The following is a 26,257-nucleotide window of genomic DNA, read 5'->3' on the forward strand; positions in this document are numbered from 1 at the left end:
GAACTTCTTCATTAATTACCCCAGGGAATTTAATATTGCAATATGTGCATTTTTATGTGGTGGCGGAAGAAAATGGAAGGGAAGTTAATTCTTAGGATCAGAGAGAGAGTTCATGAAAGCTGAAGCTGAGTAAAGACATAAAAGTTGTGCTTCACAATTTGTTTGCTGGCAGAGATTTTCAGAGTAAGCTCATGAAAGATGCCACCCATCTTTGATCTCATCTTCTTATTGAAAAAAGTGAAGAAGTTTAAGCTGAAACATAGGATTTGTAATATAAATTACAAGGATGTGGAATTGTTTGAGTGAAAAAGTCTAGGTCCTGTTATCTAACAGTTTCCAGGGTAAATAATTTTGAGAGCAGACTATCAGTATAAAGTATGATGTGAAAATTTGCTCATCTGGTTTTTCCTTCTCTGTGGATTTTCACTTGAAAAACTATCCTGTCATTTTGCATCTCTGAAATAATATGAACCTTTATAATGAGTGTTTTAAGTGCCATCTAAGAACACATGGTCATGACTTTTCATCACCTAAAAATATTACCATAATACATCTTTATTCAAGTACTTAATTGTCATAATTAGTGTGTATTATAGTGATAAGAGCACCAGATCCTGATTTTCAGTGGCAACTCATTTGAGTGTCCCATAACCCTGGAAAACCGAGTTATCTTTGTCAGTTCCAGTCTGCCTTTATCTGCACATGTGTAAGTCCGCAGAGTTGCAGAGGTGTGACTGAGACAATAAATGCTTCCTTACTGCACACTGTAAGATGAAATTATTGAATGTTGCAAAGCTCTCTGAGACCATGGTTTGCTAACATAAAATGACCAGGTACTGGGCTGTGCTTTCCCCTTAGACCAAGCCCCACTCTCTTCCTCTCATTATTAGTTAAATGATACACTTTATACAATTCAAAACCGAGATATTTTCAATGAGAGAATGCAGAGGTTTGGTGTCTTAAATGGCATAATGCTCCATTAGGGATACATTTACATTAATCCCAGGATCTTAGTCACAAGAAAAATACATATTTTGCACAAAAGGAAGCAAAGAATCAGCACAGAATCGATGCAGCACCGCTGAACAGCTTTGCCTGCCCAAAGCCTCCCCCCACAGGTTAATAGTGAAATTCATACTAGAGATAGAAAGCATTCCACTTGCATTTTGAAGCCATGCCCCTCACACAAAGCAAAGTGTTTTTATCCTGAGTTTTCTGCCATCTTCAATTTGGCAGAAAATTTAGGACATTGTCTGGGCCTTTAGCCCAATGAACACGTTGTGTTTGCTTGCTGGAGTGGTAAGGTAGACCCTGCTCTGACTTGGTCTTGCTAATGCAACAGGTTCTGAGATGAGGGGATTAGTTTCTTCCCTGTGCAGCTCCTGTGGGTGGAAGGTGGGCAGGCTGGCATGAGGTCTCCCAGTATCCTAAGCCTCTCTGGCTGAATCTTGAAGGTCCAGGGTGGTGGAGTGAGCTTCGTTTGAACAGTCATTGCTCTTCTGTGCAGAGGGGTAGCACAGGGCCAGTGCCTCCTCAAGGAAAAGGGGTAGTTCTTTAACTCTCATTACGCTTTGCCCCCTCCCCACCCACCCCAAGAGCTGCAAAACACTTAATGAGGCTCTTCTAACAGCATAGGCTGGAATCTGGTGATGAATTTGTTACCATTAACTGATAAAAGTCAGCATCTATTCAGCCCTTGTTTGCACTCTTACCTTTGCGTACCTTCATAATCGATGCAGTTCTCTTGTTGTCTGGATCCTTTGACCTTATCTCCTGCTAATTTCGTAAGAAGGGCTGCAAATTAACAGTTCCTTTCTCTGCAGCAGAAGTTGCAGGAATTCTGGACGGCTCTTAGTTGAGTTTCAGGCTGAACTAACACCAGAGAAACCTATATCATGTTTCTTGTAAAGAAGAGCTGTGACGTGGAGGTTGAACTGTGCAGGTCTGTGTTAAGAATATAGAAAGTCCATGGATATGTCATGATACTCGCATAAAATTTGCAAGAATGTTTAGTATCATTCAGGAACAGCCTGGTTCTTTTTTTATTTTGCTAGCATACATTGAAATCATCTTTTATTTCAGACAGAGCATCTCCAAAAAACCACTGCACAATAAAAAAGCTAACACAAGTTATGTGAAAAACTGTTCTTAAATTACCTATAAACTCTAATACACATCAGGCTTTGAGTATTATTTGCAGGATGAAAATATACACAATGAAGTATTTGCAGCAATTCAGAAATGTCTTTTGTGATGAGCAGTAAGTAGATTGCTTATATTTTTATCTTTATTTCACATAAGATGCTCTTAGAGAAACCGGCACGCGATGTGGTGTTTTTCATGCAGAGTGCTGCCCTTGTGTTGCATCCAAGGCTGGTGCAAAGCAACAAATGCCCATTGACTGAAGCTCAGGGCTTGGTTTCCTTGGGGTTAATGGCACAGGGACTCTTCAAACATTCTATTAGATGCTGCTCAGATGAGCTCTGTGAAGGCTGTTGACAGAACTGTTAGGTGTAGATACGTGAGGAGGTGCTCTGGTTTGGTGTGAGAGGAGAGGGCTTGGAAGGTCACTGGCCACAGCAGAAATTCAAACTGTTTTTTCAGGTTCACCCAAGGTTGAAAAAACGTGTTTATGGAGCAAAAAGTAACAACTATTTCTAGCCTGTAGTACATATTTTTCAGACTAATCAGCTTATTACATTTACTTTCATTCTCACCTGCTTACGCTATTTCATGTGCGTTTTCTCACGTTTGTTCTTTTGAAGGTGTTTTTTTTTTTGTCAATTTAAAAGCAGACTATATAAACTATAGTTTTTTTAAAAAGTGAAATGGTTTTGCTTTGGAAGTATAAAAATAAACCCTTTGAAGTCTTCAAAAATATTTCCTGTGTTTCCTTTGGGCAGTGCTCTACCCAGGATTTAATTTCAGGTTGCAAAAGTATTTGCTGTAAAACTGCTTTTTTCTTAATTGCCTGTGCCGCTTCAGTCCCTCCGTGCTCTTGCTTGGTCTGTAGAATGAATAAACATTCGTGTAACACAGCATTTTGGAATTAGCAGTACTTCTATAGCAGTATTTGCACTGCTTCTGTAGTGTTCAGCAATAGCAACAGGGTTAACTGATGCTCCTGGAGAGCTTCAGTTCTGCTCCATACACAGCCAGAGTGTTTCCTTGGCCAGCTATACTTGCTGAGCTAACTCTTGCTTTTCTGATGGCCAAGCAAAATGTGCAAAATGAGCAAAAAACGTTTGCTCTGTTGCTCCATTAAACAGAGCAAATAGATGTTGTGCTTTGGATAACAAATTGTACGAGGCTGTTGCAGTTTGGTGGTGCACTGAATCTCTTGTACCCTTTCTACTCCAGAATTGATGCTTTAAAATCTGACAGCAGAGAAACAAAAAGCTCCATTGCAACAACTGCAGCATTTGAAGCGTAACAGTGAGTTGCTGGGTAATTCCCACAGTGGCTAGATGCCTGGATGATGCTCAGCACTGTCACCAGCAGGATGCTCAGACCATTCATCTTCTGTAACAGACACTTGGCACAGACCCTAATAGTCTTGCATTTTGCTTGTTAAATAATTACAAATTAATGTTCTAATTTAATAATATTTTGATGGGTTCTTGGCTTTTAAGGTCATTAGAAATAGTTCTGGTCACTGAATATGACCTCTCTATAAAGTGGGCTAAAAATTAATGTAGCTACTTACTCCTGTGCCAGGATTCCGAATCCCAGTTTAAATGGAACTTGTCAGCCAGAGCTACTTTTAATTATTTCGAGTGACAGAGACCTATTGCTTCCCTGAACAGCAGTTAATCATCCTTACTGGGTACTGTAGCAACAGACCCTTTTAAGGTGACCAAGCAAGGTAAGACAGTGCACTTGGACCTGGTGTCTGGGGGCTGTTGGTTTGTGAACCAACAACTGGTTTGAGGCCCAGTATTAATACAGGCAGGTCTGAACATCCAAGCTTTCTGCTGAAGTCAGTGGAACCACAAGTGTCTGGATCTTGATTAGCGGCTCTCAGCACCGGGATGAATTTTTCTTGGAGATTAGATGAAGGATCTCAGTTCTGTGCTAAGGACAAAGGATGTTCCCTACTGAATTTATGTATCGAAGCATTTCTTTCTGTGCAAATTGCAGAGCTGTGAATACAGAAGTGTTCATGCTGATACAGTGTGATGCTCATGTGTTTGGTAAGACAAGAGTATGGATTTATAGGATAGGATCATAGGATAGTTTGGGTTGGAAGGGACCTTCAAAGATCGTCTAGTCCAACCCCCTGCAATGAGCAAGGACATCTTCAATGAGACCAGGTTGTCCAGAACCACATCTCACCTGGCCTTGAATGCCTCCAAGGATGGTGCATCCACCACCTCTTTGGAAAACCTATTCTGGCATTTTACCACTCTCATTGTAAAACATTTCTTCCTCACACCCAGCCTGAATCTCCTCTCTTTTAGTTTAAATCCATTACCCCTCATCCTAGCGCAACAGTCTTGTCTTCTCCAGGCTGAACAACCCCAACTCTCTCAGCCTTCCCTCATAGGAGAGGTGCTCCATCCCTCTGATCATTTTTGTGGCCCTCCTCTGGACCTTCTCCAACAGGTCCTGTACTGAGGACTCCAGAGCTGGACGCAGTACTCCAGGTGAGTTTCACAAGGGCAGAGTAGAGGGGCAGAATCACCTCCCTTGACCTGCTGGCCACGTGTGTAGGGAGAGAGGGTGGGCAAAACAAAGACCTTACCACTATCACCAAACCTTAGCAATCAAAACTTAGGCATGTGTAACTAACTCCCACACTGTATCTAAACATAGCCAATCTGAGACCAATTTATAAACTGGAAATTAAAAATAATGTGAGGATTCAATTAAGATTCATGTTTTCCATTTTCTGCGGAACTACAAAGGCTGGATTATTTTTTAAACAAAGTCTGGAATGCCCTCATAGAGACTGGATGTCAGCAGCTGGAGAACTGCGCAAACATCAAACGTGATGAAACTCCATGAAACCCCAGGCTTGGCCACAATGCCTCGTTTCTCCTTGTCCCAACAGGAAGTGCAGCCCTCAGACCCTCCACGTTCATCTCCCATGCAAGATCTTCTCTGCTACAGACGCAGCACACTTGAATGTATACAGCTGCCATGCATTTTGACATACAACTGACGCCAATACGTCAGATAGGAGCTCTGGAGCCTTGCAAGTTGAAACAAACACAGCTGAACTGTGAATATATGACTTCCCGTGCATATGATTACATCCAAATATGCTCTAAATATTTATTTTTCCTTTTACATTGCACTCTGCATTGGAAAAGCAACTCATTCTCTTTGGATGATATGACTGTAAAATATACATGTCTGGTTTATTTCTCAGACACACCATTAACTGCAATTTTTTTTAATTTGTACAATGCTTGAGTTCTACGTTAAGGCCATTAGGAAGCTCAGAAAGTTTTAAATCCCACAGGCACATTCACCTCAACTGCATCATATAAACTCATTACCATAATTTAAGTGTAAATATTACTGTCAGTGCTGCCTTGCACAGAAACAACAATTAATAGAATCATAGAATGGTTTGGGTTGGAAAGGACCTTAAGATTATCTAGTTCCAACCCCCCTGCCATGGGCAGGGACACCTCGCACTAAACCATGTCACCCAAGACCCCATCCAGCCTGGCCTTGAACACTGCCAGGGATGGGGCACTCACAACTTCCTTGGGCAGCCCACTCCAGTGCCTCACCACCCTCACAGTAAAGAACTTCTTCCTTATATCTAACCTGAACTTCCCCTGTTTAAGTTTGAACCAGTTACCCCTTGTCCTATCACTACAGTCCCTAATGAAGAGTCCCTCTCCAGCATCCTTGTAGGCCCCCTTCAGATACTGGAAGACCAACCACCTTGTTGTTTTTCATGTGCCTTAGCATGCTTTCCAGGAGAATCTGCTCCAAGATTTTGCCAGGCACAGAGGTGAGGCTGACTGGTCTGTAGTTCCCCGGGTCTTCCATTTTCCCCTTCTTGAAAATGGGGGTTATATTACCCTTCTTCCAGTCATCAGGAACTTCACCTGGCTGCCATGATTTTTAAATTACGGTGAACAGTGGCTTAGCAACTTCATTCGCCAGCTCCTTCAGGACCCGTGAATGGATTTCATCAGGTCCTATGGACTTGTGGACATTCAGGTTCTTAAGATGGTCTCGAATTTGATCCTCTCCTACAGTGAGCCTAAGGTCTTCATTCTCACAGTCCCTGTGTGGAGTAAACCCCCAAACTAGACACACGAATGTTAATAAACACAAGCAAATATCTAAACACCCTGTGTAAGAAACGCAGAAGAGATTTCTTAAATTCTGCTTTCCAAGAAGACGACTCACCATAAGCAGCGCAATGCAAATGCCACCTGCTGTTTTGATAAGGAATGGTAAGGAAATCCTGTATGCTCTCTATGTTTCTGCAAAGTTCATGCAGAGGGAACCAAAACCCCTTGCTTTCACCTCTGGGAACACCACAGTTGAATGACTGTACGTGGTATAAAAGCCTTTATTGATAGAGTCTGAACATACAGATTAATCTACAGGGACACCCCGCAGCGGTGCCCAGTGTGTGGCCGCCATGGGCAGGGACATCCCCCTCGGCCTCCTGGGCACAGGCACTGCCTCGGGGCCAGCACCCCAAAGGCCTTTCTCCAAGGGATGCTGGACAAAGGGGCAGCAGCAGGGCTGCGCTGGGCAGGGCTGCGGGGGCCCCATCATCCCCATGTCATAGTGCTGCCACTCAGCCATGCAGCATCATAATGCTGTGGGGCAGTATAAGGCAGCATCCTCCCATGTCCCACTGCCAGAGTGCTCGGCTTTGCCACCAGGACAGAGCTGGCAGCCTGAAGGCACCCAAGAGGAATTCCTTGAGGCACTGGTGGATTTACTTGGAGGGGCTGAGGGGAGAAGACAGCCCGAAGATGCTGGAGGTTCTCTGCTGCAATTCCAGCTCCTGGAGGGGCCACACTCAGAGCTCATCAGATAGATGGAAATCCTTTTCAGTCTTCGAGGAGATCGCCGTCCTCATCTTCTGGAGAGATAGTGGCAGCAGCCATAAGAAATAGGATCCACAGATGGCCCAGCGCCCTCCCCCCATGCTTTGGAGCTCCCACTGCCCGGGACAGGAAGGATTCTTGCCCCCAGGGTGGATCAGGCCAGCGGCATTTTGCTATTCTTGGAAGCCCCTGAGATGGCTCCAGGTGGAGGCAGAAAAGGCAGTGCCAGTGTCCCCCAAGAGCCATAACCAGCCGGAGGACCAGGAGCAGGTCTTGCTCACATGCTCAGGGAGTAGCCGATCGCCAGTGCTGGGGTCAGGAAGGAATTTTCCCCCGGGGCAGATTGGCACTGGTCCCCGGGGGTTTTTTGCCTTCCTCTGAGCACTGAGCATGACCACTTGTCAGGGCTCCTTGGTCCATTCTGGCTTGGTTATCGCCTCGTGCTCATGCACCACGAAGGTGGCCCCTCGTGTCCTGCAGCTGGGGGGGGAAGGGCTTTTTTTCCCCCAGGGTGGACGAGCAAGTGTCCCCAGGGTTTTTTGCCTTCCTCCGCAGCTGAGCACAGCCCCTTCATGGGGCTCCTTTGGGCTATTGTGGCCGAAAGGCAGCTGCTCGTGCTCCATGCAGCTGGCCCTCGTGCCCCGCATCCGGGGGGAGGCAGCCTTCTGGATTCCCAGGGTGGCCCCAGTGTGGCCCCGGGACTTGCTGCTGTCCTCTGTAGCACTGAGCACCCCCAGTTGTCAGGTCTTCCCCGGCCCATTCTGGCTGGGTTCTTGCACTGCTCTTGCACCACCACGGCACCGCTCCTGCCCTGGCTTTCCTTTGTCAGGCTGCAAGGGATGTTTTTTCAAGCTAAACTGAAGGATGCACCAGCCTGCTGCTGGCTACACATGTTCATCATGTTAATGCTTGTGAGCATCAGCTCTGACAGATTTAGAAAAAGAAAATATAATCTAAACTAAACTAGGCTAAAATTAACTAAACTAAACTAAGCTAAACTAAACTAAATTAAAATAAAATAAGGTAAAATAACTTTATAAATAAATAAAATCCTCTTTCCACCTGTAACCTTTCTGATTTGTGTCTGTGAGTGTTTTTGGTGCTGAAAACCCCTTGGCAGTTCATGTAAATAATAGTCTCATCATTATACAACTCATTGTGAGTGCAGGGAATGGAATGGAATAGAACAGAAGAGAATGGAATGGAACGGAACAAAACAGAACAGCTATGATATGTCATGCATATAGTTCTGCATGACAAGCTCTGACGTAGGTCTGAGGAGCTATCCCAAGGGAGGCCGGTCCCAGGCACTGAGGCCTATGAACACCCTGTGGACCCTGACACAAGTAGACCTGCACTCCTCATACACTCTCCTTTAGACATGTATGGGGTGCCACTGGAGAGAGAGTATTGGGCCAGATGGACTCCTGACGGAGTGCTGTTGTTCTCAGGCTCTTGTGTTTTGTTCTCTTTCTCCAAAAGAAACAACTCAGGCATTTTTACAAACCAGTATTTGGGGGAGGGATGGCATTGGGAGTGGGGGGAAATCACAAGGAAGTAAGCAGGTATTGCCCACATCATAAACAAGATTTGCAGCCATTTCATTCAGGAGCACACCCTGCTTCAGGCTGAGGGCTTGCTCTTTGAGCCTCACTGATGTCAGAGATGTGGTCTTTTGCTGTCCTGTGGAAACCCAAATAAACTGGATGAACACAGAAGAGTTTCAAAAACCAGTTCACATGTATTTTTTGCAAATCTGTTCAGGTGCTCAAATCATCCAGAGACAATCGGCATCTCTCACCCCCATCAGAAGGCACAGGCCTCCTTCCCACAAAGTGACAGAGCCAGTGCCTGTGATGGGACATGATACCCATTCAATCCCTTCCGCTAGTGCCAGGCTGGGAAGAAATGTCATCCAGTATTTCCTCAGCATGTACTGTTTGTTAGGAAAAGAAGGAAGTAGGGAGAAAAGAACTGGAAGTTGGAAGAGACCTACAATGGTCATCAAGTCCAACTGCTCGATCACTTCAGGGCTGGCCAAAAGTTAAAGCATGTTATTAAGGGTGTTGTCCAAACGCCTCTGAAACACTGATGGGCATAGGGCATTGGTCACCTCTCTAGGAAGCCTGTTCCAGGTTTTGGCCACCCTCTAGGTAAAGAAATGCTTCCTAACGTCTAGTCTAAAGCGCCCTTGGCGCAGCTCTGAACCATTCCCACACGTCCTATCAGTGGATCCCAGTGAGAAGAGATCAGCACCTCCCTCTCCATTTCCCTCTTCAGTCCCATTAAAATCTCAATCCATCCTTTTTTTCCCTGCTTTGAAATTTCCTGCAGTTTATTACATGGGTTTTATCCTGGCCCAGGTGGTTGTCACTTGCCCACTTGATTGTGTTTTCATGATGTTTTTTCACCAAAATCAACATCCTGCTGACTCCAGTAATTGCTGTGGAGACAGTGCCTATGTTTCAGAGCAGGGATTTCTATTAGGAAAGTGAACATGCTAAAGTATATCAATAAAGGATGTCCTTTGTGCTCATTATCTTCTCACAGTACCTTCCTATTTTACACTTGGATACGTTCACTTGAATATTTATGCAAACTAACAAATCTGTAATAAAATCACTGGTAACTTATTAGATAATGCAGGTTTTCCTTCAAGCATTGCAAATTACCCCAAATTAAATCATTTAGATACAGTATTATAAGTCCAAGTATCTGCTCTGGCTTTTTCTGGGAACACTAGGTGTACTTTGGAACAAAGAACGCATCTTGAGAGCAGTGGTTTTCAGTTTTCAGCCACAAAAAGTACATCCTGGTTACAACTGGACTGCTTTAAATGAAGGTAATTCAGTTGACTGAAGGCCACCTTTAGGAAATGGCAGTGTTGCAATGTAGGGCAAGCAGAGTTTAATATCCTGGTATGTTCTCTCTCAGGTAGTCTGATATTGTGGACAATTCTCTGTGCAGTAGAGTAAACCACAGCAGTGGGGAAATGGGCCAAACACAGTTCGTAGAGTTGTTCTGTTGATGACCTTTTTGTAATAAAAATATAGGAGCTTGTTAAAAGACCAGCCTTAAGCTGCCAGCATTGACCTAAATTTGGGCACATGGATTGCTGAGTACCAGTTTGTTGTGCAAAGTCAAGTAATCTTCACATAAACCCATGCAAATCTCATAAGCCAGCTCTTGTAGAATGTGTTCTGTACTTCATGTACTAGGACATGGGAATTTGTAGTAGTATGCTTTATTATCTTCATTGCTTTATGCTGATACTAAAAAATCAGCTTTTTCTCCATAAAGAATGATGTTCCTTGTCTCCCTGCAACTGATGCATTATAATTTCTGTTAAACAGACGTGGCTATGACTTCTTCTAGCAAATGGTTTCTTTCTAGATGTTGTTCAATGAAACTTTCTGAATTGTCACCTTTTCATGAATACCAAGAATATTTAGTTGCAAACTGAATGCAGTGGGCATGTACAATGAGGGGCATAGGATAGTGGAACCCTATAGTGCTCTAGCTAGGACAGGTCACACACAGCATTGGACTAGTCTGCTGTTTAATCCTGCTAAGAACCCTGTACTTATCTTGTCTTCATCTTGTGTATTTAAATCCATTTTCAGCAATATGCTCTGTTTCTGTGTCATTGGGATTTTGGCTCAGCATGATTCTGCTCAGCTGATAACTCAGATTGTAGATCAGACAGAGCTGGGCTTGGTGATAGCAGCCATTGAGCTGGGGTAGAGCAATACATTTATTTCTTTGTAAGTGAAAAAGGTGCTCGGTGACTTTCCAAGTGGTGGGCAGGAGGCTTGGAGGCAGAAATTTTACAGTTGCTGAATTTGCACTTGCATTACCACTTTCGGATGCTCCCATATGTGTTCATTAGTGATGCTTCATGCTGGGATGTGTCCATCCAAATTCCAGCTAGACTATTCAAAGAAAATCCAAACTCTCGCTATAGATCTGTAACAAGATTTGCTCACAAGTGACACGTCAGTAGGAAAAGTAATGCACTGGGCTTCTGTGTTGATAATTCACCTGATGAATCTTCTCTTTAGTTGTTCTGAAGGGTAATCCAGGCTTTATAAAGGTGAAAGTAGAAGCTAGACATACAGTTACTACTGACTTGACTTGTCGAGCATGCTTTGGAAGACAAAAAGTAGAGCTGGGGCACAAAACAAGCATGTTTCTCTGGGGCTTGCCAGGGGTATTCTGAGGCATTCACACATGGGCTGAACAGCAGAAAACTGCAGCTCCATCACTTACATGCAAGAGTTACAACATCTGAGCTAGCAGGGAAGAGGGATAAAAGACACAGTGTGAGAAAGATGGGAATTAAGAATAGCAGAGAACCTGAGGGAAAAAAGAAAAGGGCAAGGTGAGGGATTAAAAAAAAGCTGTGTTTACACTAATTCCTTTCATAAAGCAGCAGCTTGGGGCCCTCCAGCCACTGATTCTCTCTCCGTAGTAGGTATCACTTCTATTGCAAGGCATTTACTTACTGTGGGATTTTCCTGCAAGACCCACTTTCCAGCAGAAAGATACTGTGGGGAATTATATGATGAAACGAGCTTCCTTTTTGCAAGCTGAAATGGGTCAGAAGTAGCTGGAGTGCAGGGAGCTGGAACACTTCATATGGTGCAGGAGAGCATTAAGCCACAGGTGTGGGAACACCAGAAGGATTAATTCCTGTGTATTCTTGTTTTCTTACCACTGCTTTGTCCCAAGGAAAATGTATTTACATGTTATAGCTGAGAGTCTGTTAACACAAAAGGTTAAAAAAAGGAAAAAGGGTTTCCAGAAAAGTGAAATGGAAAATTCAAGCCCCATGTTTAAGCTGTGCCCCCAGCCAGAGCAGAACTGCCTCCCTGCTCTAAGCCGTGTCCCCAAAGTGGTGGTAGCTGCATTGGCCACTTTGGGTTGTCAGTGCAGAGCACTGGCTCCATTAGTCCCATCTCAGCTGGCAACTCATGCTCTGGGGAGATCCCAGTGAGAAGCAGACAGTGCTAATGGGGGTGAAATGGAAATGGTTTGGCAAAGTGATCATAAGGGCTCTCTGCAGCATCCTTGGCTCTGGCCACTGTTGCTGCGTGAAAAATGACAGCCTGAAAAGGAGTAAAAAAACGAAGAAAAAAAAGAAAAGCCACAAAATAGGAATGAGGGATTTCTAGTAGTAGCAGTGAGAGCCATGGCAGATGAGATAGTCTGGTTCTTTACCGTACAGAGCACAAACCTGAATCCTTTATCCAGGCCCAACATCGCTCTTCACAAGGAGTTTGCCTGGGCAAGGGCTGAACAAAACCTCACTTTCCTGAACACTAGGTAAACAGAAACAGTATTCAGGTCACAGGGCAGCAAGTGATTCCTTCACTTGCCAAAGAAGAAGGTGCAACACAAATAGAAATTGTAGCTAATTCCCTGTCCATGGCAGGGGGTTAGGACTGGATGAGTTTTAAGGTCCCTTCCAACTCAAACCAGTCTGCAATTCTATGATTCTAACATTGCTGCAGCCTTGTAATCTTACCAGGGTATCAAATACATCCCTTGCTGTTATATTTTGTCATTAACTTCATATTGCAATGAAAAACATTATGGAAAAATGCCTATTATTTGTATATTGTCTGATAATTAAATAGTGGAAAGTTGTGTCAGTTCATTACTAATCATAATTAAAGCGATTATTTCCATTTTCAGCTTAGACGTGTGTAATTCAATGTACTTGTCAAAGAATTGCCTCTTTTCTCTAAATAATTAGCAGCTATTGTTGCTGTGTTGGGGCTGAACTCGCATGGGATGCTGGTGGGTTTGCCATAGCACTAGTTCCACAAGCACCACACAGCATCAGCTCTGTTCAGCTGGTGGAGAGGGGCTGTAGTTTGGATAGGAAGAAGAAAACAAAGGCAGATTATGGAAATACCTGAAGAAGTTTATGGAGCTTGTGAAGCTTTCCTGTCTCTCTTGGATTTGGCTGTAACTGCTTTTATGTGGGGATGTCTTACTGTGCTTTTCTAAACTATGATTAAATGGAAAGTGAAGGGTCTAAGAGGTTTTGATATTGCTTATGTCAGGGTAAAAGACTAGGAGATGTATTAATAAGCCCACACTTTCGAAACACCTTTAAAAGGTTTTTATCTTTAAATCAGTTGCTGAAATAGCACCTTCTGACTGTACGTACACTTCATACCCAGAGAATGTATTTAGAATAGTGTAATGGTACAGTCCAAAGAATGTCCCAAGACAATGTTTATAACCTATGCTTCTTTGGCACTTCTGTGAAGAAGTAAGCCTTCCTCAGGATGTGGACGTTGGCTGTTTCCCTGTCCTCATCAGCAGAACCAATGCTCCGCCTGTGACTGCATTTTTCATTAACCTTGAAACAGAGTAGAGACTGTTTTGTTGGTTTGAGTGATACTTATCAACTGTTTTTGTTTTAACCAGCTAATGATGACTCCGACGTAGAGATTCGAGAGGATGAAGGATCCGACAGTGAAATGCAAGACAGGCAGACCAGAAAACAGCACACCTCCACGGGAACACTGCTGCAAGGTATCTGAACCTTCCCTTAGTTGCCTTTATTCAGAAGGATACACTGGAATTATCTGAGTAACCTTAAATGAAATGAGGGCCTGTATCATTGAAGGGTTTGGCACTGCTCAATTATCACGAGCTGTAAGAGCACAGTGTCTTGTGGAGAAAACATAGTGCTTTCAGGGGAGCAAATTAAAGATTGTTTACTGAAAAAAGTACGACGTGAGGAAAATCCTTCCTTGGTATTGCCTTAGAGATTCTTGAAGTAGCTTCATACAAAGCCTTAGAAAAGTAATACCATTTCTCTTTGCAAAGCATTTATTTCCCTTTCGCTGTTGACACTCATTCTAGTAGTCTACTTACCTTTAGTAAGTCCATAAAGCCATCTGCAGTGACACAGTCGCAGGTCATATAGGAATAACCTGAGTTATATAGGAATAACCTGAGTTATTCCTATAACCCATGGGTCAAAGGAATAGCCTGAGTTATTCTTTTCAGGGAAGGACATCTGTTCATGTGGAGTGGAACTGCCACTTCTGGCTGCTGATTCCACTAGAGTCCTGGTCATAAGCAACTCAGAAATGACCCTCTGAGGGTCTGTGTTTCACTTAGTGGAAAAATAAATGCTCTGCTCAATCTATAATCAAGCAAAACGAACCCAGGTAATCAAGTTAGTTCTCCTGGGCGGTCTCGTTAGCGGTGAGTGATTCTGACCGTCCGCAGAAGCCTCTCTGGGATCTGGATGGAGTGCCTGGGTGGGTAGTTTCATGTGCTACTCCTTCTACTGGAACCTGTTACTTGGATATGGAACAATACTGCCAATATGTGTGTTTTCTGAGCTGAATTCTGCTCTCCTCTCTCTGAGTGAGACCAGAGCAAGGAGCCAAAATTCTCAAGTCAATATAATTCAAACATTTTTTATCCGCAGTTTTTCTGTTATTCATAAAACTTGAAAATTCTCAAGAAGTGCTAGAAGCACTACTATTCATTAGGGATTTTTACATTGCCATTTCTCAGGGAAAGGTTTGTACACAGTTTTCAGAGCTTTGGAAGTGACTGTGTAGCTGCGATGCTTATCTCAGAAGGCATCATAACCTCGTGATGTGGGTTCTGGCTGCAGTCAGCTCTTAATACCACTTTTAGGAGTGAAGAGTTTTGTAACAAAAGTTATATATTTTGCTGCTAGTAAAATTTTTTCTAGGAAGAGTTTTGTTATCATTAATTACACTTAGTGGAGACTCAGCATTAGCTTGTCAGGCGTAAAGCAAGCAGTTCAAATCCCTGAGGTGTTTCCTCTACTGTGCTGTTTAGTTTGCTTTCTATGCTTTTGTTAGGTCTCTTCCTAGTGTTTAGTAAACTACTTCTGGATTTTTATCCAGAATTAATTATCCCCTGACTTTTTCATACTCTGAGCATGCTGTTTGCTACTACACAGTCGCCATCCCAATCTTTACTCCCCTTATCTCTCTGTCAGTTGAAAGCCTCCCGTAGCTCTCTGTCCTCTTTCTGTTTCTCACCTGTGGTGAACTACTGAAGCAGCTCCAGGAGTGTTAACTGGCTCCTGGGATGCCTTTCTGACAGGTCCTGTGGAAGGAGTAAGATTTTGTTCCCCCATTCTAAATCACAGACTGCAGTCTGACTATGCTCTAGTGCAATCTCTGCTGGCAGAGATGGATACAAACATCATTGGACTCTTAAGAGGTTTGTTGGCTCACTTTTCTGCTTTGCTGAGGTTACTCATCATCACCTTGGGCATCTGCTCAGTAGCTCTAGCTGTAGCTACACGGTGAGGTTAACAGTGGGCTGTCTGTCTGTACCACTGGCTTTGGTTCAAAATGCCAGCACTTACTGTTTAGGAAAACTCAGCTTTGGGATATCTCTGCTGCTGGTGCTAGAGTGAGCTTGCTCAGTCCTGCCCATTCTTCTCTGTCCAAAACATAGGAACAAAAGCTTGGGCTGGGTCAAGACACACCAGTCAGTCCAAAGCTCTCCTTGAGGAGCTCCAGCCTGATGCAGAGTGCACACTACGTGACAAGCAGTTCTAGTCTGGAGAACAGGCTCAAATCTGCTCCTCTCCACCTGCGTAAGTGGACTTTTCTGGTCCAGGTCCCTCACTGATGGTGAGGTTATGCGTTTGACTGCATGACTCTCACCAACTGAAGTGCTGGAGACATGTCAAGACCCAAGATTAATGTTAGATGTGTCAGATTCTTTAGAAAATCAGGCCTGAGCATTCCCTGGCTATTTATCTTTGAACACACTGAGAATCGGTGCATGTTCTTCAGCACAGGTAGCCTGCATTCAGAATATACTTAATTATTAAGGCAGCATAACAAGAATATTATTTGTATTAATTGATGTTTTTTTCCTTGACTTAATTCACAATATTTCAACCACTTTCTTTTGGAGCTTTGTGTGTTCTTACATGGTGATGTGCTTGTGAGCCATGTTTGCTCTCAGTCTGTGGAGAAATGGTCCACTGTGGTCTGTTCCTGCAGTTATTGTGATTTAGTTTTACATCTCTAATTTCCAGGTTATTAGTATTGTAAGGTAAGTCTTCCTCCCCCTGTCTGTAATAAGTGAGCAGGTATTCCAGTGTGTTTTGACATTATAGAGGCAAGATTCACAGGGAGAGATAATCTCTCTTATTAGACCATTTGGTATAATTGAGAAAAAATCAACACACTTTCACCCTCAAGAGTCCTTTAATCAGGTTTGTCTGGATCCAGTAAAATTCAAAGTAAATGCAGCTTTAACTATTGCTTCTAGTTTTATTCTTTTAGCCAATTAAAAGACTTGAAAGTATAGGATTTATTCTCCCATGGAGCAGAAAAGAGTGTTAACTGTGAGACACACAACAGGCTGCCGGCTCCTGTGGTACAGAGAGAAAATCGAACCCTTATTCTCCATGTACAAAGAGGAATAGGTAGCAGCAGGTTAAGGAGGAGGCTTGTAAGGTGCTGTGGAGATGGTATCTCCATGGAGTTCAATGCTTCTGGTTCAACAGTACAGCAAACCGAGGTTTAGGAAGCCAGGAAGGTTTCTGTACATGGAGGAGGCAGGCATGGGGGTGAGAATAAATGCCTGGGAGGATAGTCACCAAACTGACAGATGCTATCTTACTGGGTTTGTGAAGCCACAACCTGCTTTGTTATGACAGCACCACAATTACAGGCAAGTCTCCTCCTTGATGGGGCTTGTTATAATCAATTCTTGTGTCACTAATCATTTGCTTTTGTAACTCAGAGAATGCGTTGAACTTCTAGTTTTAACATTGTCAATGTTAATAAAAATTCACATCCACTTTTATTCTGTCTGGCAATAAATTAGTGAGGCTGCTACACAAATAAAATAGATGCATGGACTTCCCTGAGGCCAAACCATGAGTTAGTGATGGTGTTTGGAATAAGACTCTTGTTTTGTCAGAGAGCCAAAGAAAAAGAAATTCTTGCAACGTTGAAGGTCTTAACTATCTGCAGTGTAGAGACACCTTTTGCCTAAAACAGGCCATAAAACAGTAATTTGCAGCAGGATGGTTGTTCATGTGCAGATGGGGTAGACATCAGGGTAAAGAATGCAAAGCCCTGTCCTAGGAATGGAAAAGCTGCCATGCTGGATCAGGCATAAGGTCCATCCAGCACTGGCTGAAAGAAGATGCCTGGGGAAGAGTGCATGAACTTCCCTCAGGTTCCCTCCTGCTCTCAAACTGTTTCAACCTCCATCAGGACTTCCTGAGCCAGATGTGGTTTCCAGGAGTTTACTCCACCCTCAGTAGATTGCGTGGTTTTGATTATTTTTTCCCTAAGAACCTGTCTCGTCTCCCCTTGAACTAAAGTGGATTTGTTTCATCCCTGCTATCAAAAGCAGTAGATTTTGAAGTAATGTTGTGGTGACGTGTGCAGATCCATCTTCCCAGTCTCATTTGGACCAGACTTCTGAATAGCATTTTGGCACCATGAGGGTCCCTCCTTTTGCGAGTGGCAGCACTGGTGGATTGGGTTAGGCCATGGCACTAGTACACACTGTGCTTGCAACAAGGTAGGCGGTGGAAACGCTGCTGAATGAAGCAGAAATGATCCATGCTTGCAAAACCATGGAACTGTGTCTGTCTGTAGTAAATTACTGTAGTGTGGTGTAGAGACTCCACACTGCCAGGATCCGTCAGCTTCTGTAAACCGGTTATCCAAATGCTTTAGCTTATGTTTTGTCATGTTGGTGTTAAGGGGCAGTTTTGCCCTGTTAGGACGAGAAACCATTCCACAACTCCGACAGTAACAGCTTCAGTCCCATTTAGTCTTTATTGTAAGAAGACAGCTTTATAAAACTCTGAATGTTTTTCAGCAAACAACCTGTCCAAAGTCAAACAGTGAAGGAGCAGCTCTCTTACGTTTGCAGAAGTGACCCTAAGGATCCATGTGTTAATGATGTGCTGGCAGCCAGGTAGCGAGTATATTTGCTACTGGATGATAAAATCTGTGCTTGTGAAAACCTGTGCTGTTTAACACAGCAAGAACAAATCTGTGTCTGGATGCAGTGGGTGAGAATAAAGGGATTTTATTAAGAAAGCAAAGTGGGTACATTGGAGGAAGTGGAACCCAGTATATGCTGCTGGACAATACTACCAGGCTCATGTAGCTGGGGAAAGGGGGACAATCAAGTGTGTTTGGAAATGCTGAAAAGGGGCTGTGATTGGAATTCACAGAAATCAATTTGTCTTAACTTGAAATAGAGCTTCCTCCCACCATTTCAGCATCTGCTCCCATCAGAGCTGCCTTTGGCTGTATGTGAAGGGTCTGGAGATCAAGCCTGATGAGGAATGGCTGAGGAACTGGGGTGTTTATAGTCTGGAGAAGAGAAGGCTCAGGGGGGGCCTTATCGCTCTCTACAACTACCTGAAAGGAAGTTGTATAAGGTGGGAGTCAGTCTCTTCTCCCAAGTAACAAGCAATAGGACAGGAGGAAATGGCCTCCAGCTGCACCAGAGGAGATTTAGACTGGATATTAGGAGCAATTTCTTCCCCAAAGGGTGGTCAGGCTTTGGAACAGGCTGCCCAGGGCAGTGGTGGAGTCACCATCCCTGGAAGTGTTCACAAACTGTGTAGACAAGGCCCTCAGTGACATGGTTTAGTGGTGGTCTTGGCAGTGCTGGGGAATGGTTGGACTTGATGATCTCAAAGGTCTTTTCCAATCTGATTGATTCCATGATTCTCTGTTTTGTGTCAGCAAAGTGCTCCCTGGGAGGGAGGAGGCATTTCTGTGCACTTTTGGCCTTTGTGGTGGCCACTGCGACACTGGACCTGATGGAGAAGGAGAGGTTGTAGGTCTGTAATGATGGGAGACAGGTCACTCATTTTCAAGTGAATTTCCTTTTTGTGGAGAAATAATTAGAGCATGCTCAGCCTGGGCAGCAGCTGAAGTGTACTTAATCACTGTACTTCGGCAATGACTAGAAAATGCTATTGAGGTCGGGGCCTGGCACTAGGGGCTACACTTACACTTAAGAATGCAGTGCCCAAAGGGCACACAGATCAGAACCATCAGGGAAAAGATTTATCTCAGTTTTCTGTGTGTGGAGGTGGTGCAGAGGGAAGGGAGGTGTCTTATTTGAGCTTGTGCTTTGAGTTTGCAGTAAGAGCTGAAGACTGAAGGCACATCTCCGAATTGGGAGCAAAATGTTTCAGCTGCAAATCTACCTTCCCTTTGTGGTTGTCCTAACCTCCCAGGTTGTGTTGCTTCTTGCTGTCAGGCACAGGGTTAGCATATACCCACTGCTGGTAGAAGATGTAAATCATTCCAGTCCTGTGGATCCATTGTAAGCAGCTGCTTGGGCTAGCACAATGACAAGCATCACATGCAGAGGGAAAATGGCAAATGCTCGCAGGCTTCAAATCATGGCTGCACGTCCACTTCTGCTCTTTGATGGCTCAGTGGCTATAAACCACGGCAGTGCAGAGAGATGAGATTTGAATCCAAAGGTGCAGTGAATTACAGTCTTTTCATTACTAGCATTTTGCCTAATTATCACTTTGTACAGCCTGTCCTGGCTGAGTTCACATTATCTGTAGGGAAACACAACAGGCTCTCACACACCTGCAAACTGCGGGAGCCTCTGTGGCCAGAGCAGTGCAACACTAATGCTGCAGCAAGCTGAGCCCAGCTGAATTGAACCCAGGAAATGTAAAGCCATAAACACCCCCATACCTGCCAGCTCTCCCATCCCGTGCAGATAACTCCTCTGCTTCCTGCCCCCCCCAGACACACGGAAATGCTCTGCAGCCATCTGCTGCAACCTGCTCCCACAGACAGAAACCTGGGGGTTTACAGTCTGAAAGTTAAAATAATGCTCCTGCCTTTGGTGCAGAAGCTCTGCTACCAACGTGGAAACTGCTTTCTCTCCTGTTTAGTCTTCAGCACAGTGCTCAGCCTGGAGCTCCAGCCCTTCTGCATCCCAGGGCATCTCCTGTGAGTGTCCCAGGGTTGTGCTAAGGGATCTAATCCTGCTGATCCCACAGTTGCTAGTTCAAAGAGGTGCTCCTGGCTTAAGTGATGTAGGGATCAAAGTCTGGGCAGTAGCTGTTTTTCCTCCTCCTCTAAATATAAGCAGATAGATGTCCATAAAATGTCTTTAATGTTTCCACTGATGGAAGAGCAGCAGCTCTTGCCCTGGCATTTTTGAACTGTCCTATTTCATTAGCTGTCCTTATGTGGTATCTTGATTCTCTTTTTTATTCAGGATCTCTCTCAGCTTTGTCTTACCAGTAAATTTTAGGAGCGCTCTGCGGCTTTCTCCTTTTGAGGTAATAATTCCCTAACACTTTATGCTGAGCCCTCTCCATAGGAAAATCAGTTAAACTCTTGGAGCCATCTGTAGGCTGGGCAAAAATGTGGTTCCATTGTCATCTAATACTGTCACTTGTAATCATCTCCAAATTTACAGATTATTCTACTGTAAATTAGAGCAAAAGTCTCTAAAGCTTGATGAGAGATCTTCTGTCCAGGGATGATCTTCTAATTCGATCTCCACTGCCTGTGTTATTAGCAACCTAATGGACAGAGGACACTTTTTATTGAAAGACATAAAATCCTTTAAATTGTCTGCCTTGACACAATGGGGTTTTTTGGTGACTTCTGGATGGGTTAGCTTTTTGCTACAGCTAACCCAAATCAGTCTGCAAAGGAGATGAAAGGGATCTGTCTTCTGTACTTTGGGAGGTGCAAAAGAGGTTTGGCAAGATAAAAGTTGCTTTGTTTTCATGCTAAAAAAAAAAAAAATAGAGAAAGATTTTGTCTAGGTTACAGAAATCTATATTTGGCATAGAGAAAACTAGTGATAAGAGGAGATAAACAGATGTGACATGCAATGGTCGCATCTGGTGGGTGCTGAGTGGCTGCCGGTGGCTGCAGGAAGCAGGGCTAAGTCACCCCAACAGCCCACATGCAGGATTTCCCCAGTCACCTCTCTGCTATACCCATTCCCAATGCCTTCCAGGCTCCCTTCCTAGCAAAGGAGACCATGCCAGCACCTTCTCTGTTTCACACGGCCTCTACATAGCCAAAAGGAATGAAGCAAGGTGCAAGCATGTTCTCTCTTTACAGTGAACTCCTACAAACCTGAGATCTCCACCTCCCTCTTCAGATCTACACATCCAGCTGTCAACAAGAAGTTCTCGAGGTTTGCCTTGGCACTGTATAGGATTCCTATGAGATGTTGGTCCCTGCTGGAGTATCAGAAAGGATCTGAGCACAGAGGCTTACCACGTGGAAAAGATGGGCTTCTGTTCTCTGTATACCAAAGCAGAGGGAGGAATATGCCAAGCCACAGAATTGATTAGGTTGGAAGTGACCTCTCGAGATCATCTAGTCCAACCCCTATGCTCAAACAGGTTTAAGCAGGTCCATATCCAGTTGGGTTTTGAATATCTCCATGGATGGAGACTCCACAACATCTCTTGACAACTTTGTTCCAGTGTTTAGCCACCCTCACAGCAAAAAAAAATCAAAAACCTGGTTTCTTGTGTTCAAATAGAATTTTCTGTTTCTTAATGTGTCCCTGCCTATGGCACAGGGGTGGGACTAGATGATCCTAAGGTCCTTTTCAACTCAAACCATTCTATGACTCTATTGCCCCTTGTTCTGTCAGAACTGTCATACTAGCATAAGATAGCTCTAGAAGTACCATCCTGACTGGAATTACTGCTAGCATTATCCTCTTCTCCCTTCTCCTGAGCTCTGAGGCTTAACAAGGGGGAAGACCTTACCTGCATTGCGATCTCATCCTCTCACTGGACCAGTCCTCTAAAGTGTAAACTGAGCTTTGTCCTTCATTGTCGCTCGGTGTTAACCCTGAGCCAGGCTTTGTGGTGATTCTCTTTGCTCTTGCAGGAAGAGCTGGCGTACGGATCGTGGGAACAATGCAAGGCGGAGACACAGAGGAAGATGTAAGTAACCATCCCATGTGCTTGTAGAGCTTTTCTGAGTGCTTTAGAATGACATCCCTCTCCTCAGCTAGAGAAACACCTTTTTACCTGCTGAATCTCCATGCCCCACGCCTGCTTTTCCCTCCTTTCCTCTAGCTGACAGCTCACTCATCTGCCTAATAATATATTTTTCAGTTTTGTTTGCTCTTGCAATCTCTGCCCTGTGCTTTACCCTCAGCCTGCAGTGCATAACTAGCAGCCCACGGGCTGCAGGAATGCCATTTTGTTAAGCTGTTGGGGCAGATTGCTGGACTAACATTGCAGTAGTCTGTACTAACAGCATCAGTCCTTCAGTCCTCCATGATGAGATAGGGATGACAGCAGAACTGGGAGCTGTGCCCCTTGGGATTCCTGCCTTGTAGAGGAAGTTGTCCCATGGTTACTGCCTTCTTATATCAGGTTACAGGTGACCTGGTGAGTGGACAGTGTCTGAAGAGGTACACACACGTTTGTAGAGCAGGCACTTGTTCTGGTTGCTCTGCTCAGCCTTTGGCATGTGTGGGCAGTCTTTCTATGCCTCTGGATGCTCCTTGGTGCCTAAATTTGTACTAGGAAGCTGAAGCCAGCCGCTGTGATATGGTTTGCATCCATACCTTAAGCTCACCCCACCATTCCAAAAAGATGCTGACATCCAAGCTGCTAATCAGAAGCAATGGGGTCGTGCTGTTCCCCAGGTGATGCTGGAAGAGTGTTTTGGAGAGTGCTAGTTGGTACAGGCCAAAACTGTGCTAGGAAGTAGTACAGACACTTAAATCTAGGATGACTGTGAATCTGTGTTTGAACCTGTGCTGTCTGTTATTTCCCACTGAAGTGTAGCAGGAGTTTGATGGATTGGGAAGCAGAGGTTAATGGGCAAGTTGTGAGCTAGCACAACTCTAGGGTCCAAAGGAGAAAGTTTAAAATGAGAGGGAAGTGGATGGGGGAATGCACCTCTACGGGTCATAAGAACAGTAGGAAACTCCCACTGTTTGCCACAGCTGTCTGGCACTGCTGGGTTAGCCCTGCAAAGCTCTGTGCTGACTTTTTCTCCTTCAGGCAGGGCCAGAAGAGAGAAAAAAACACTGCTACTGAGCATTCATTGCAGAGACCTGGAAGCACTAGAGCAGTAAGGGAGCTAAGTTTCTTACTAGAGAGGGATGAGCTGCCCATTCTGCCCATCCTCACCTTTGCTCTGGAAAGGAACTTGCAAATCATGCTCTGCTGTTTGCTTCTGCCACATGGATGTGGTTAAGGCTGTTTGATGCCTTCTGGGGAATGATTTATGCCCTTGGCATTCAGACCCATTTCTGGGTAGGGTCAGGAGTGACAGCGCTGTCAATGAAGATGTTGTGACCTCAGTTACAGTGCTGCCCAATGGTCCTTGACCATGTTCTTGCCAGATTTGGATAGTCATCCTCTGCAGTTTCTCTTCCCTTTGGACTTCCCTGTTCACAGCTTTCTCCCGTATCTCCCTGGCACAGCCCCAGCATATCCAGATGTGGAAAGCCAAGGCCTTCAGCCTCTTCTTGCCCTCAGCTGCAGCCACTTCAGTTGTCTCATGGCTCTGCCCTCTTAATACAATGCCTCAGCAGGCCCTGATGCTGAGAGGCTTTGCTTAGGAACCCTTGTAGGCATCCACGTGTCTGAGATCAGGGAAGGAAACTAAGGAGGCTGGTTTGAACCCCTCCAGGAGTTAATTGGGTTATGGAGTTGAGAAGAGAGGAGGCTTCAGCCTACCCAAGAGCCAGCGGCTGTATGCCCAGCCTCTGCCACTTGCTGGTGTGGCATATGATGCCTGAGTTGTCCTTGGCTTTGCTGCCATCTTCCCTGCTCCCATGCTGGTTACTTTCTGTTTTCTTTCATGTTCTTGTACTTTTTTTCCCCCCTGGTCTGCCTCCCTTGTTTTTTGCACTCTGGTTCTTCAAGGGGAGATCTGCCCCAGGCACACCCAAGGTCATCACCAAGGCACAGGTGGGTTTCTCTCCTGCAGTTCATTTTCTTTCACTGCACCTTGACTCTTTGGTCTCACAATAGGTATAATTTTGAAGTTAAGCACTTTGCAAAGTTTTTAATACCAGATTCAGCAGAAATCAGGGACTTTGTTTTTGTCAGCCCTGTGAAGTGGGGAAGGAGGTTTGCAATCAGTTGAATGAAGCAGCCATGGTCTAGCAAAATGGGGAGCTTCTGGTGAAACCCCTGTGGCCATTAGCTGAGCTCTGGCTCCTCGTTATTTTGGAAGGCCAGCAGCACACAACAGCCTGAGCTGGAACAAAAACTTCTGCAGAATCTGCTGCTGCTCCCTGGAGTAAGTCCAAATCTGGATTCACACCAGTCCAGATAAACAACCTTCCCCATAGCCTGCGGGTATGTGATCAGAGTGCAGGGGAGGAAGCAACTCAATGTCAACCAGCAGTGCCATCCTTTACTTCTGAGCTGGCAAAGACACCTTGCCATCTGAGAATTGAACTGGGTTTGAACTCTGCTTTCCTACAGGAGGACTCGGGAGATAGCGAGATTGACCTGGATGAAGATGAGGAGGAGGATGATATGGAAGACAACAGCATAGAAATCTCTCCAAGAAAATTTGTTCTCCGAGCAAGGAAGCCAGAGCCACTGGAGGAAAGTGATAATGACTTCTGAGCCCTTAGTACTAGGACCAGGAGGCATCTTGAAATACAGACTTCGGAGAGCATGCAAGCCAGGAGCTAATATTCCACCATCTTGTCAGCATGAATTCAGGGGTCTGTAAATAGTGTTCATTAAACTTGAAAATGAAACTTGGATTGCCAGTCCTAGGACTCTCAAAGCATGAGCAATTTATCCATAATGAGAATCACAGTAATGCAGAGTGCGGTTATATCCATAATTGCAGTAGAACTGGCCCTCATGCATTGCAGTGCCAAAACTCACGCTCCAGTGAGCATCATTGCTTGATTTCCCTGCATTTTATGATGTCCAAACAGATTTTTTTGGCTTAATAAAACTGGATGAAAAGGTGCTCTGGGAATACATTTAAATTTATTTTAAATTTGGCTTAAATCTATTTATCCTAAACATACCCTTTACTTAATCAAGGGCTTGTCTCCACAAAGAGCAGCACCAGTTAGACTAATGGAGTGAAGTTAAAACTGGGAAGGTAGTGAAGGGGTCCTCAAATACCACTTTCAGTGCAGCATCTCTCTGTATTTCAGCTGTGTTGGTGGGAATTGTTCTCAAACTTCAGTGGGCCCGTCCCTGTGTGCTTTGAGAGCAGCCGTGCGAGACTGCTGTAACTTCATCTGTATGGAATTAGCTCTTTAATTATTATGATACTTCTGGGGTGGATTCAGATTTCAGCACTCAAATGGGCCAAAACGTAGGCTCTTGCTCAGTGAGTCGTAGTGATGCCATCAGTGAAGGTACATTCAGGTGAACACAGGGGCTGGAGTTCATCTAGTGTGTTGTCTCTGCTTTAGCATCACATTTTGTCTTCACAGGAGCAGAAATCTGAGCTTGATTAGAAGAGTTCTTTTTGGTGTGCATTCAAGAGGGCAGATGAGAGTGTCCTGGCTGTTCTCCTGCCCTTCCCTTTTCTTACATCAGCAAAGTACTTTGATTTCCCCCCATCTGAAGCCTAGAGTCAGGTCAAAACCCTATATTACCGTGCTGAAGGAAAGAATACATGTGAGTTACTTGAAAACCCAAGAGCTTTTTCATCTCTCCATGTCTCTGAGCCCAAAGGTGGAACCATCACACCCAAGGCAGTTCCCCATCAGCAGAGCTCACAGCTTGAAATGGCAGGTCAAGCTGGGACAGAAGTTTACAGGTGAATGCAGCACAGGTTTTGCGTGGTGATGGGGCATACGTGGGTGCAGTGATGTGCTGAAACATGCACAGTTGTACAGGCTGGAGCTGAGCTGGCTTGCGTTAGGGCACTTCCTTGCACTCTACATAGTTAATTGGCATTTTGCACCTCACTTCAAAGAAAGCAGACACAGCAAATGGTGCTGGACCCCTCCTGCAGAGCCATTAGGGTCGTGCTGTGACAGTTAGGGAGGAGGTGCTTGTGCTCACCACATCCCTCTCCCAAGGGATAAGAATGTCCTGATTTTTAGGGCCTGGTCCAAAAACGTTTCTCTGTGTTATGCAGGAAATCTGTTCTGGTCCTCCTTATGTGCTGAGATGCATCTGACCAGTGAGACTTCCCATAAGACTGGGCCCAGTGCCCAAGTCTGTGTTACAGTTTCAGAGCTAGTTTTCC

The 26,257-nt window shown here is 44.6% G+C and overlaps 1 protein-coding gene across 4 annotated transcripts in view; it reads left to right on the forward strand.

The window, feature by feature from the left end:
* Positions 1-25,015, forward strand: part of CLUAP1 (clusterin associated protein 1) — a 69,458-nt gene extending 44,443 nt beyond the window's left edge. For all 4 annotated transcript variants that reach the window (XM_030482887.1, XM_030482886.1, XM_030482888.1 and 1 more), the window contains 3 exons: positions 13,473-13,580; positions 21,944-21,999; positions 24,511-25,015. In XM_030482887.1, coding sequence (XP_030338747.1) covers positions 13,473-13,580; positions 21,944-21,999; positions 24,511-24,657 — 311 coding nt within the window. In that variant the 3' untranslated portion in view covers positions 24,658-25,015. The remainder of the gene's footprint in view (positions 1-13,472; positions 13,581-21,943; positions 22,000-24,510) is intronic.
* Positions 25,016-26,257: the final 1,242 nt, after the last annotated feature.

Source organism: Strigops habroptila, chromosome 4 (genome assembly GCF_004027225.2).
Source record: "Strigops habroptila isolate Jane chromosome 4, bStrHab1.2.pri, whole genome shotgun sequence".
Lineage (NCBI taxonomy): Eukaryota > Metazoa > Chordata > Aves > Psittaciformes > Psittacidae > Strigops > Strigops habroptila.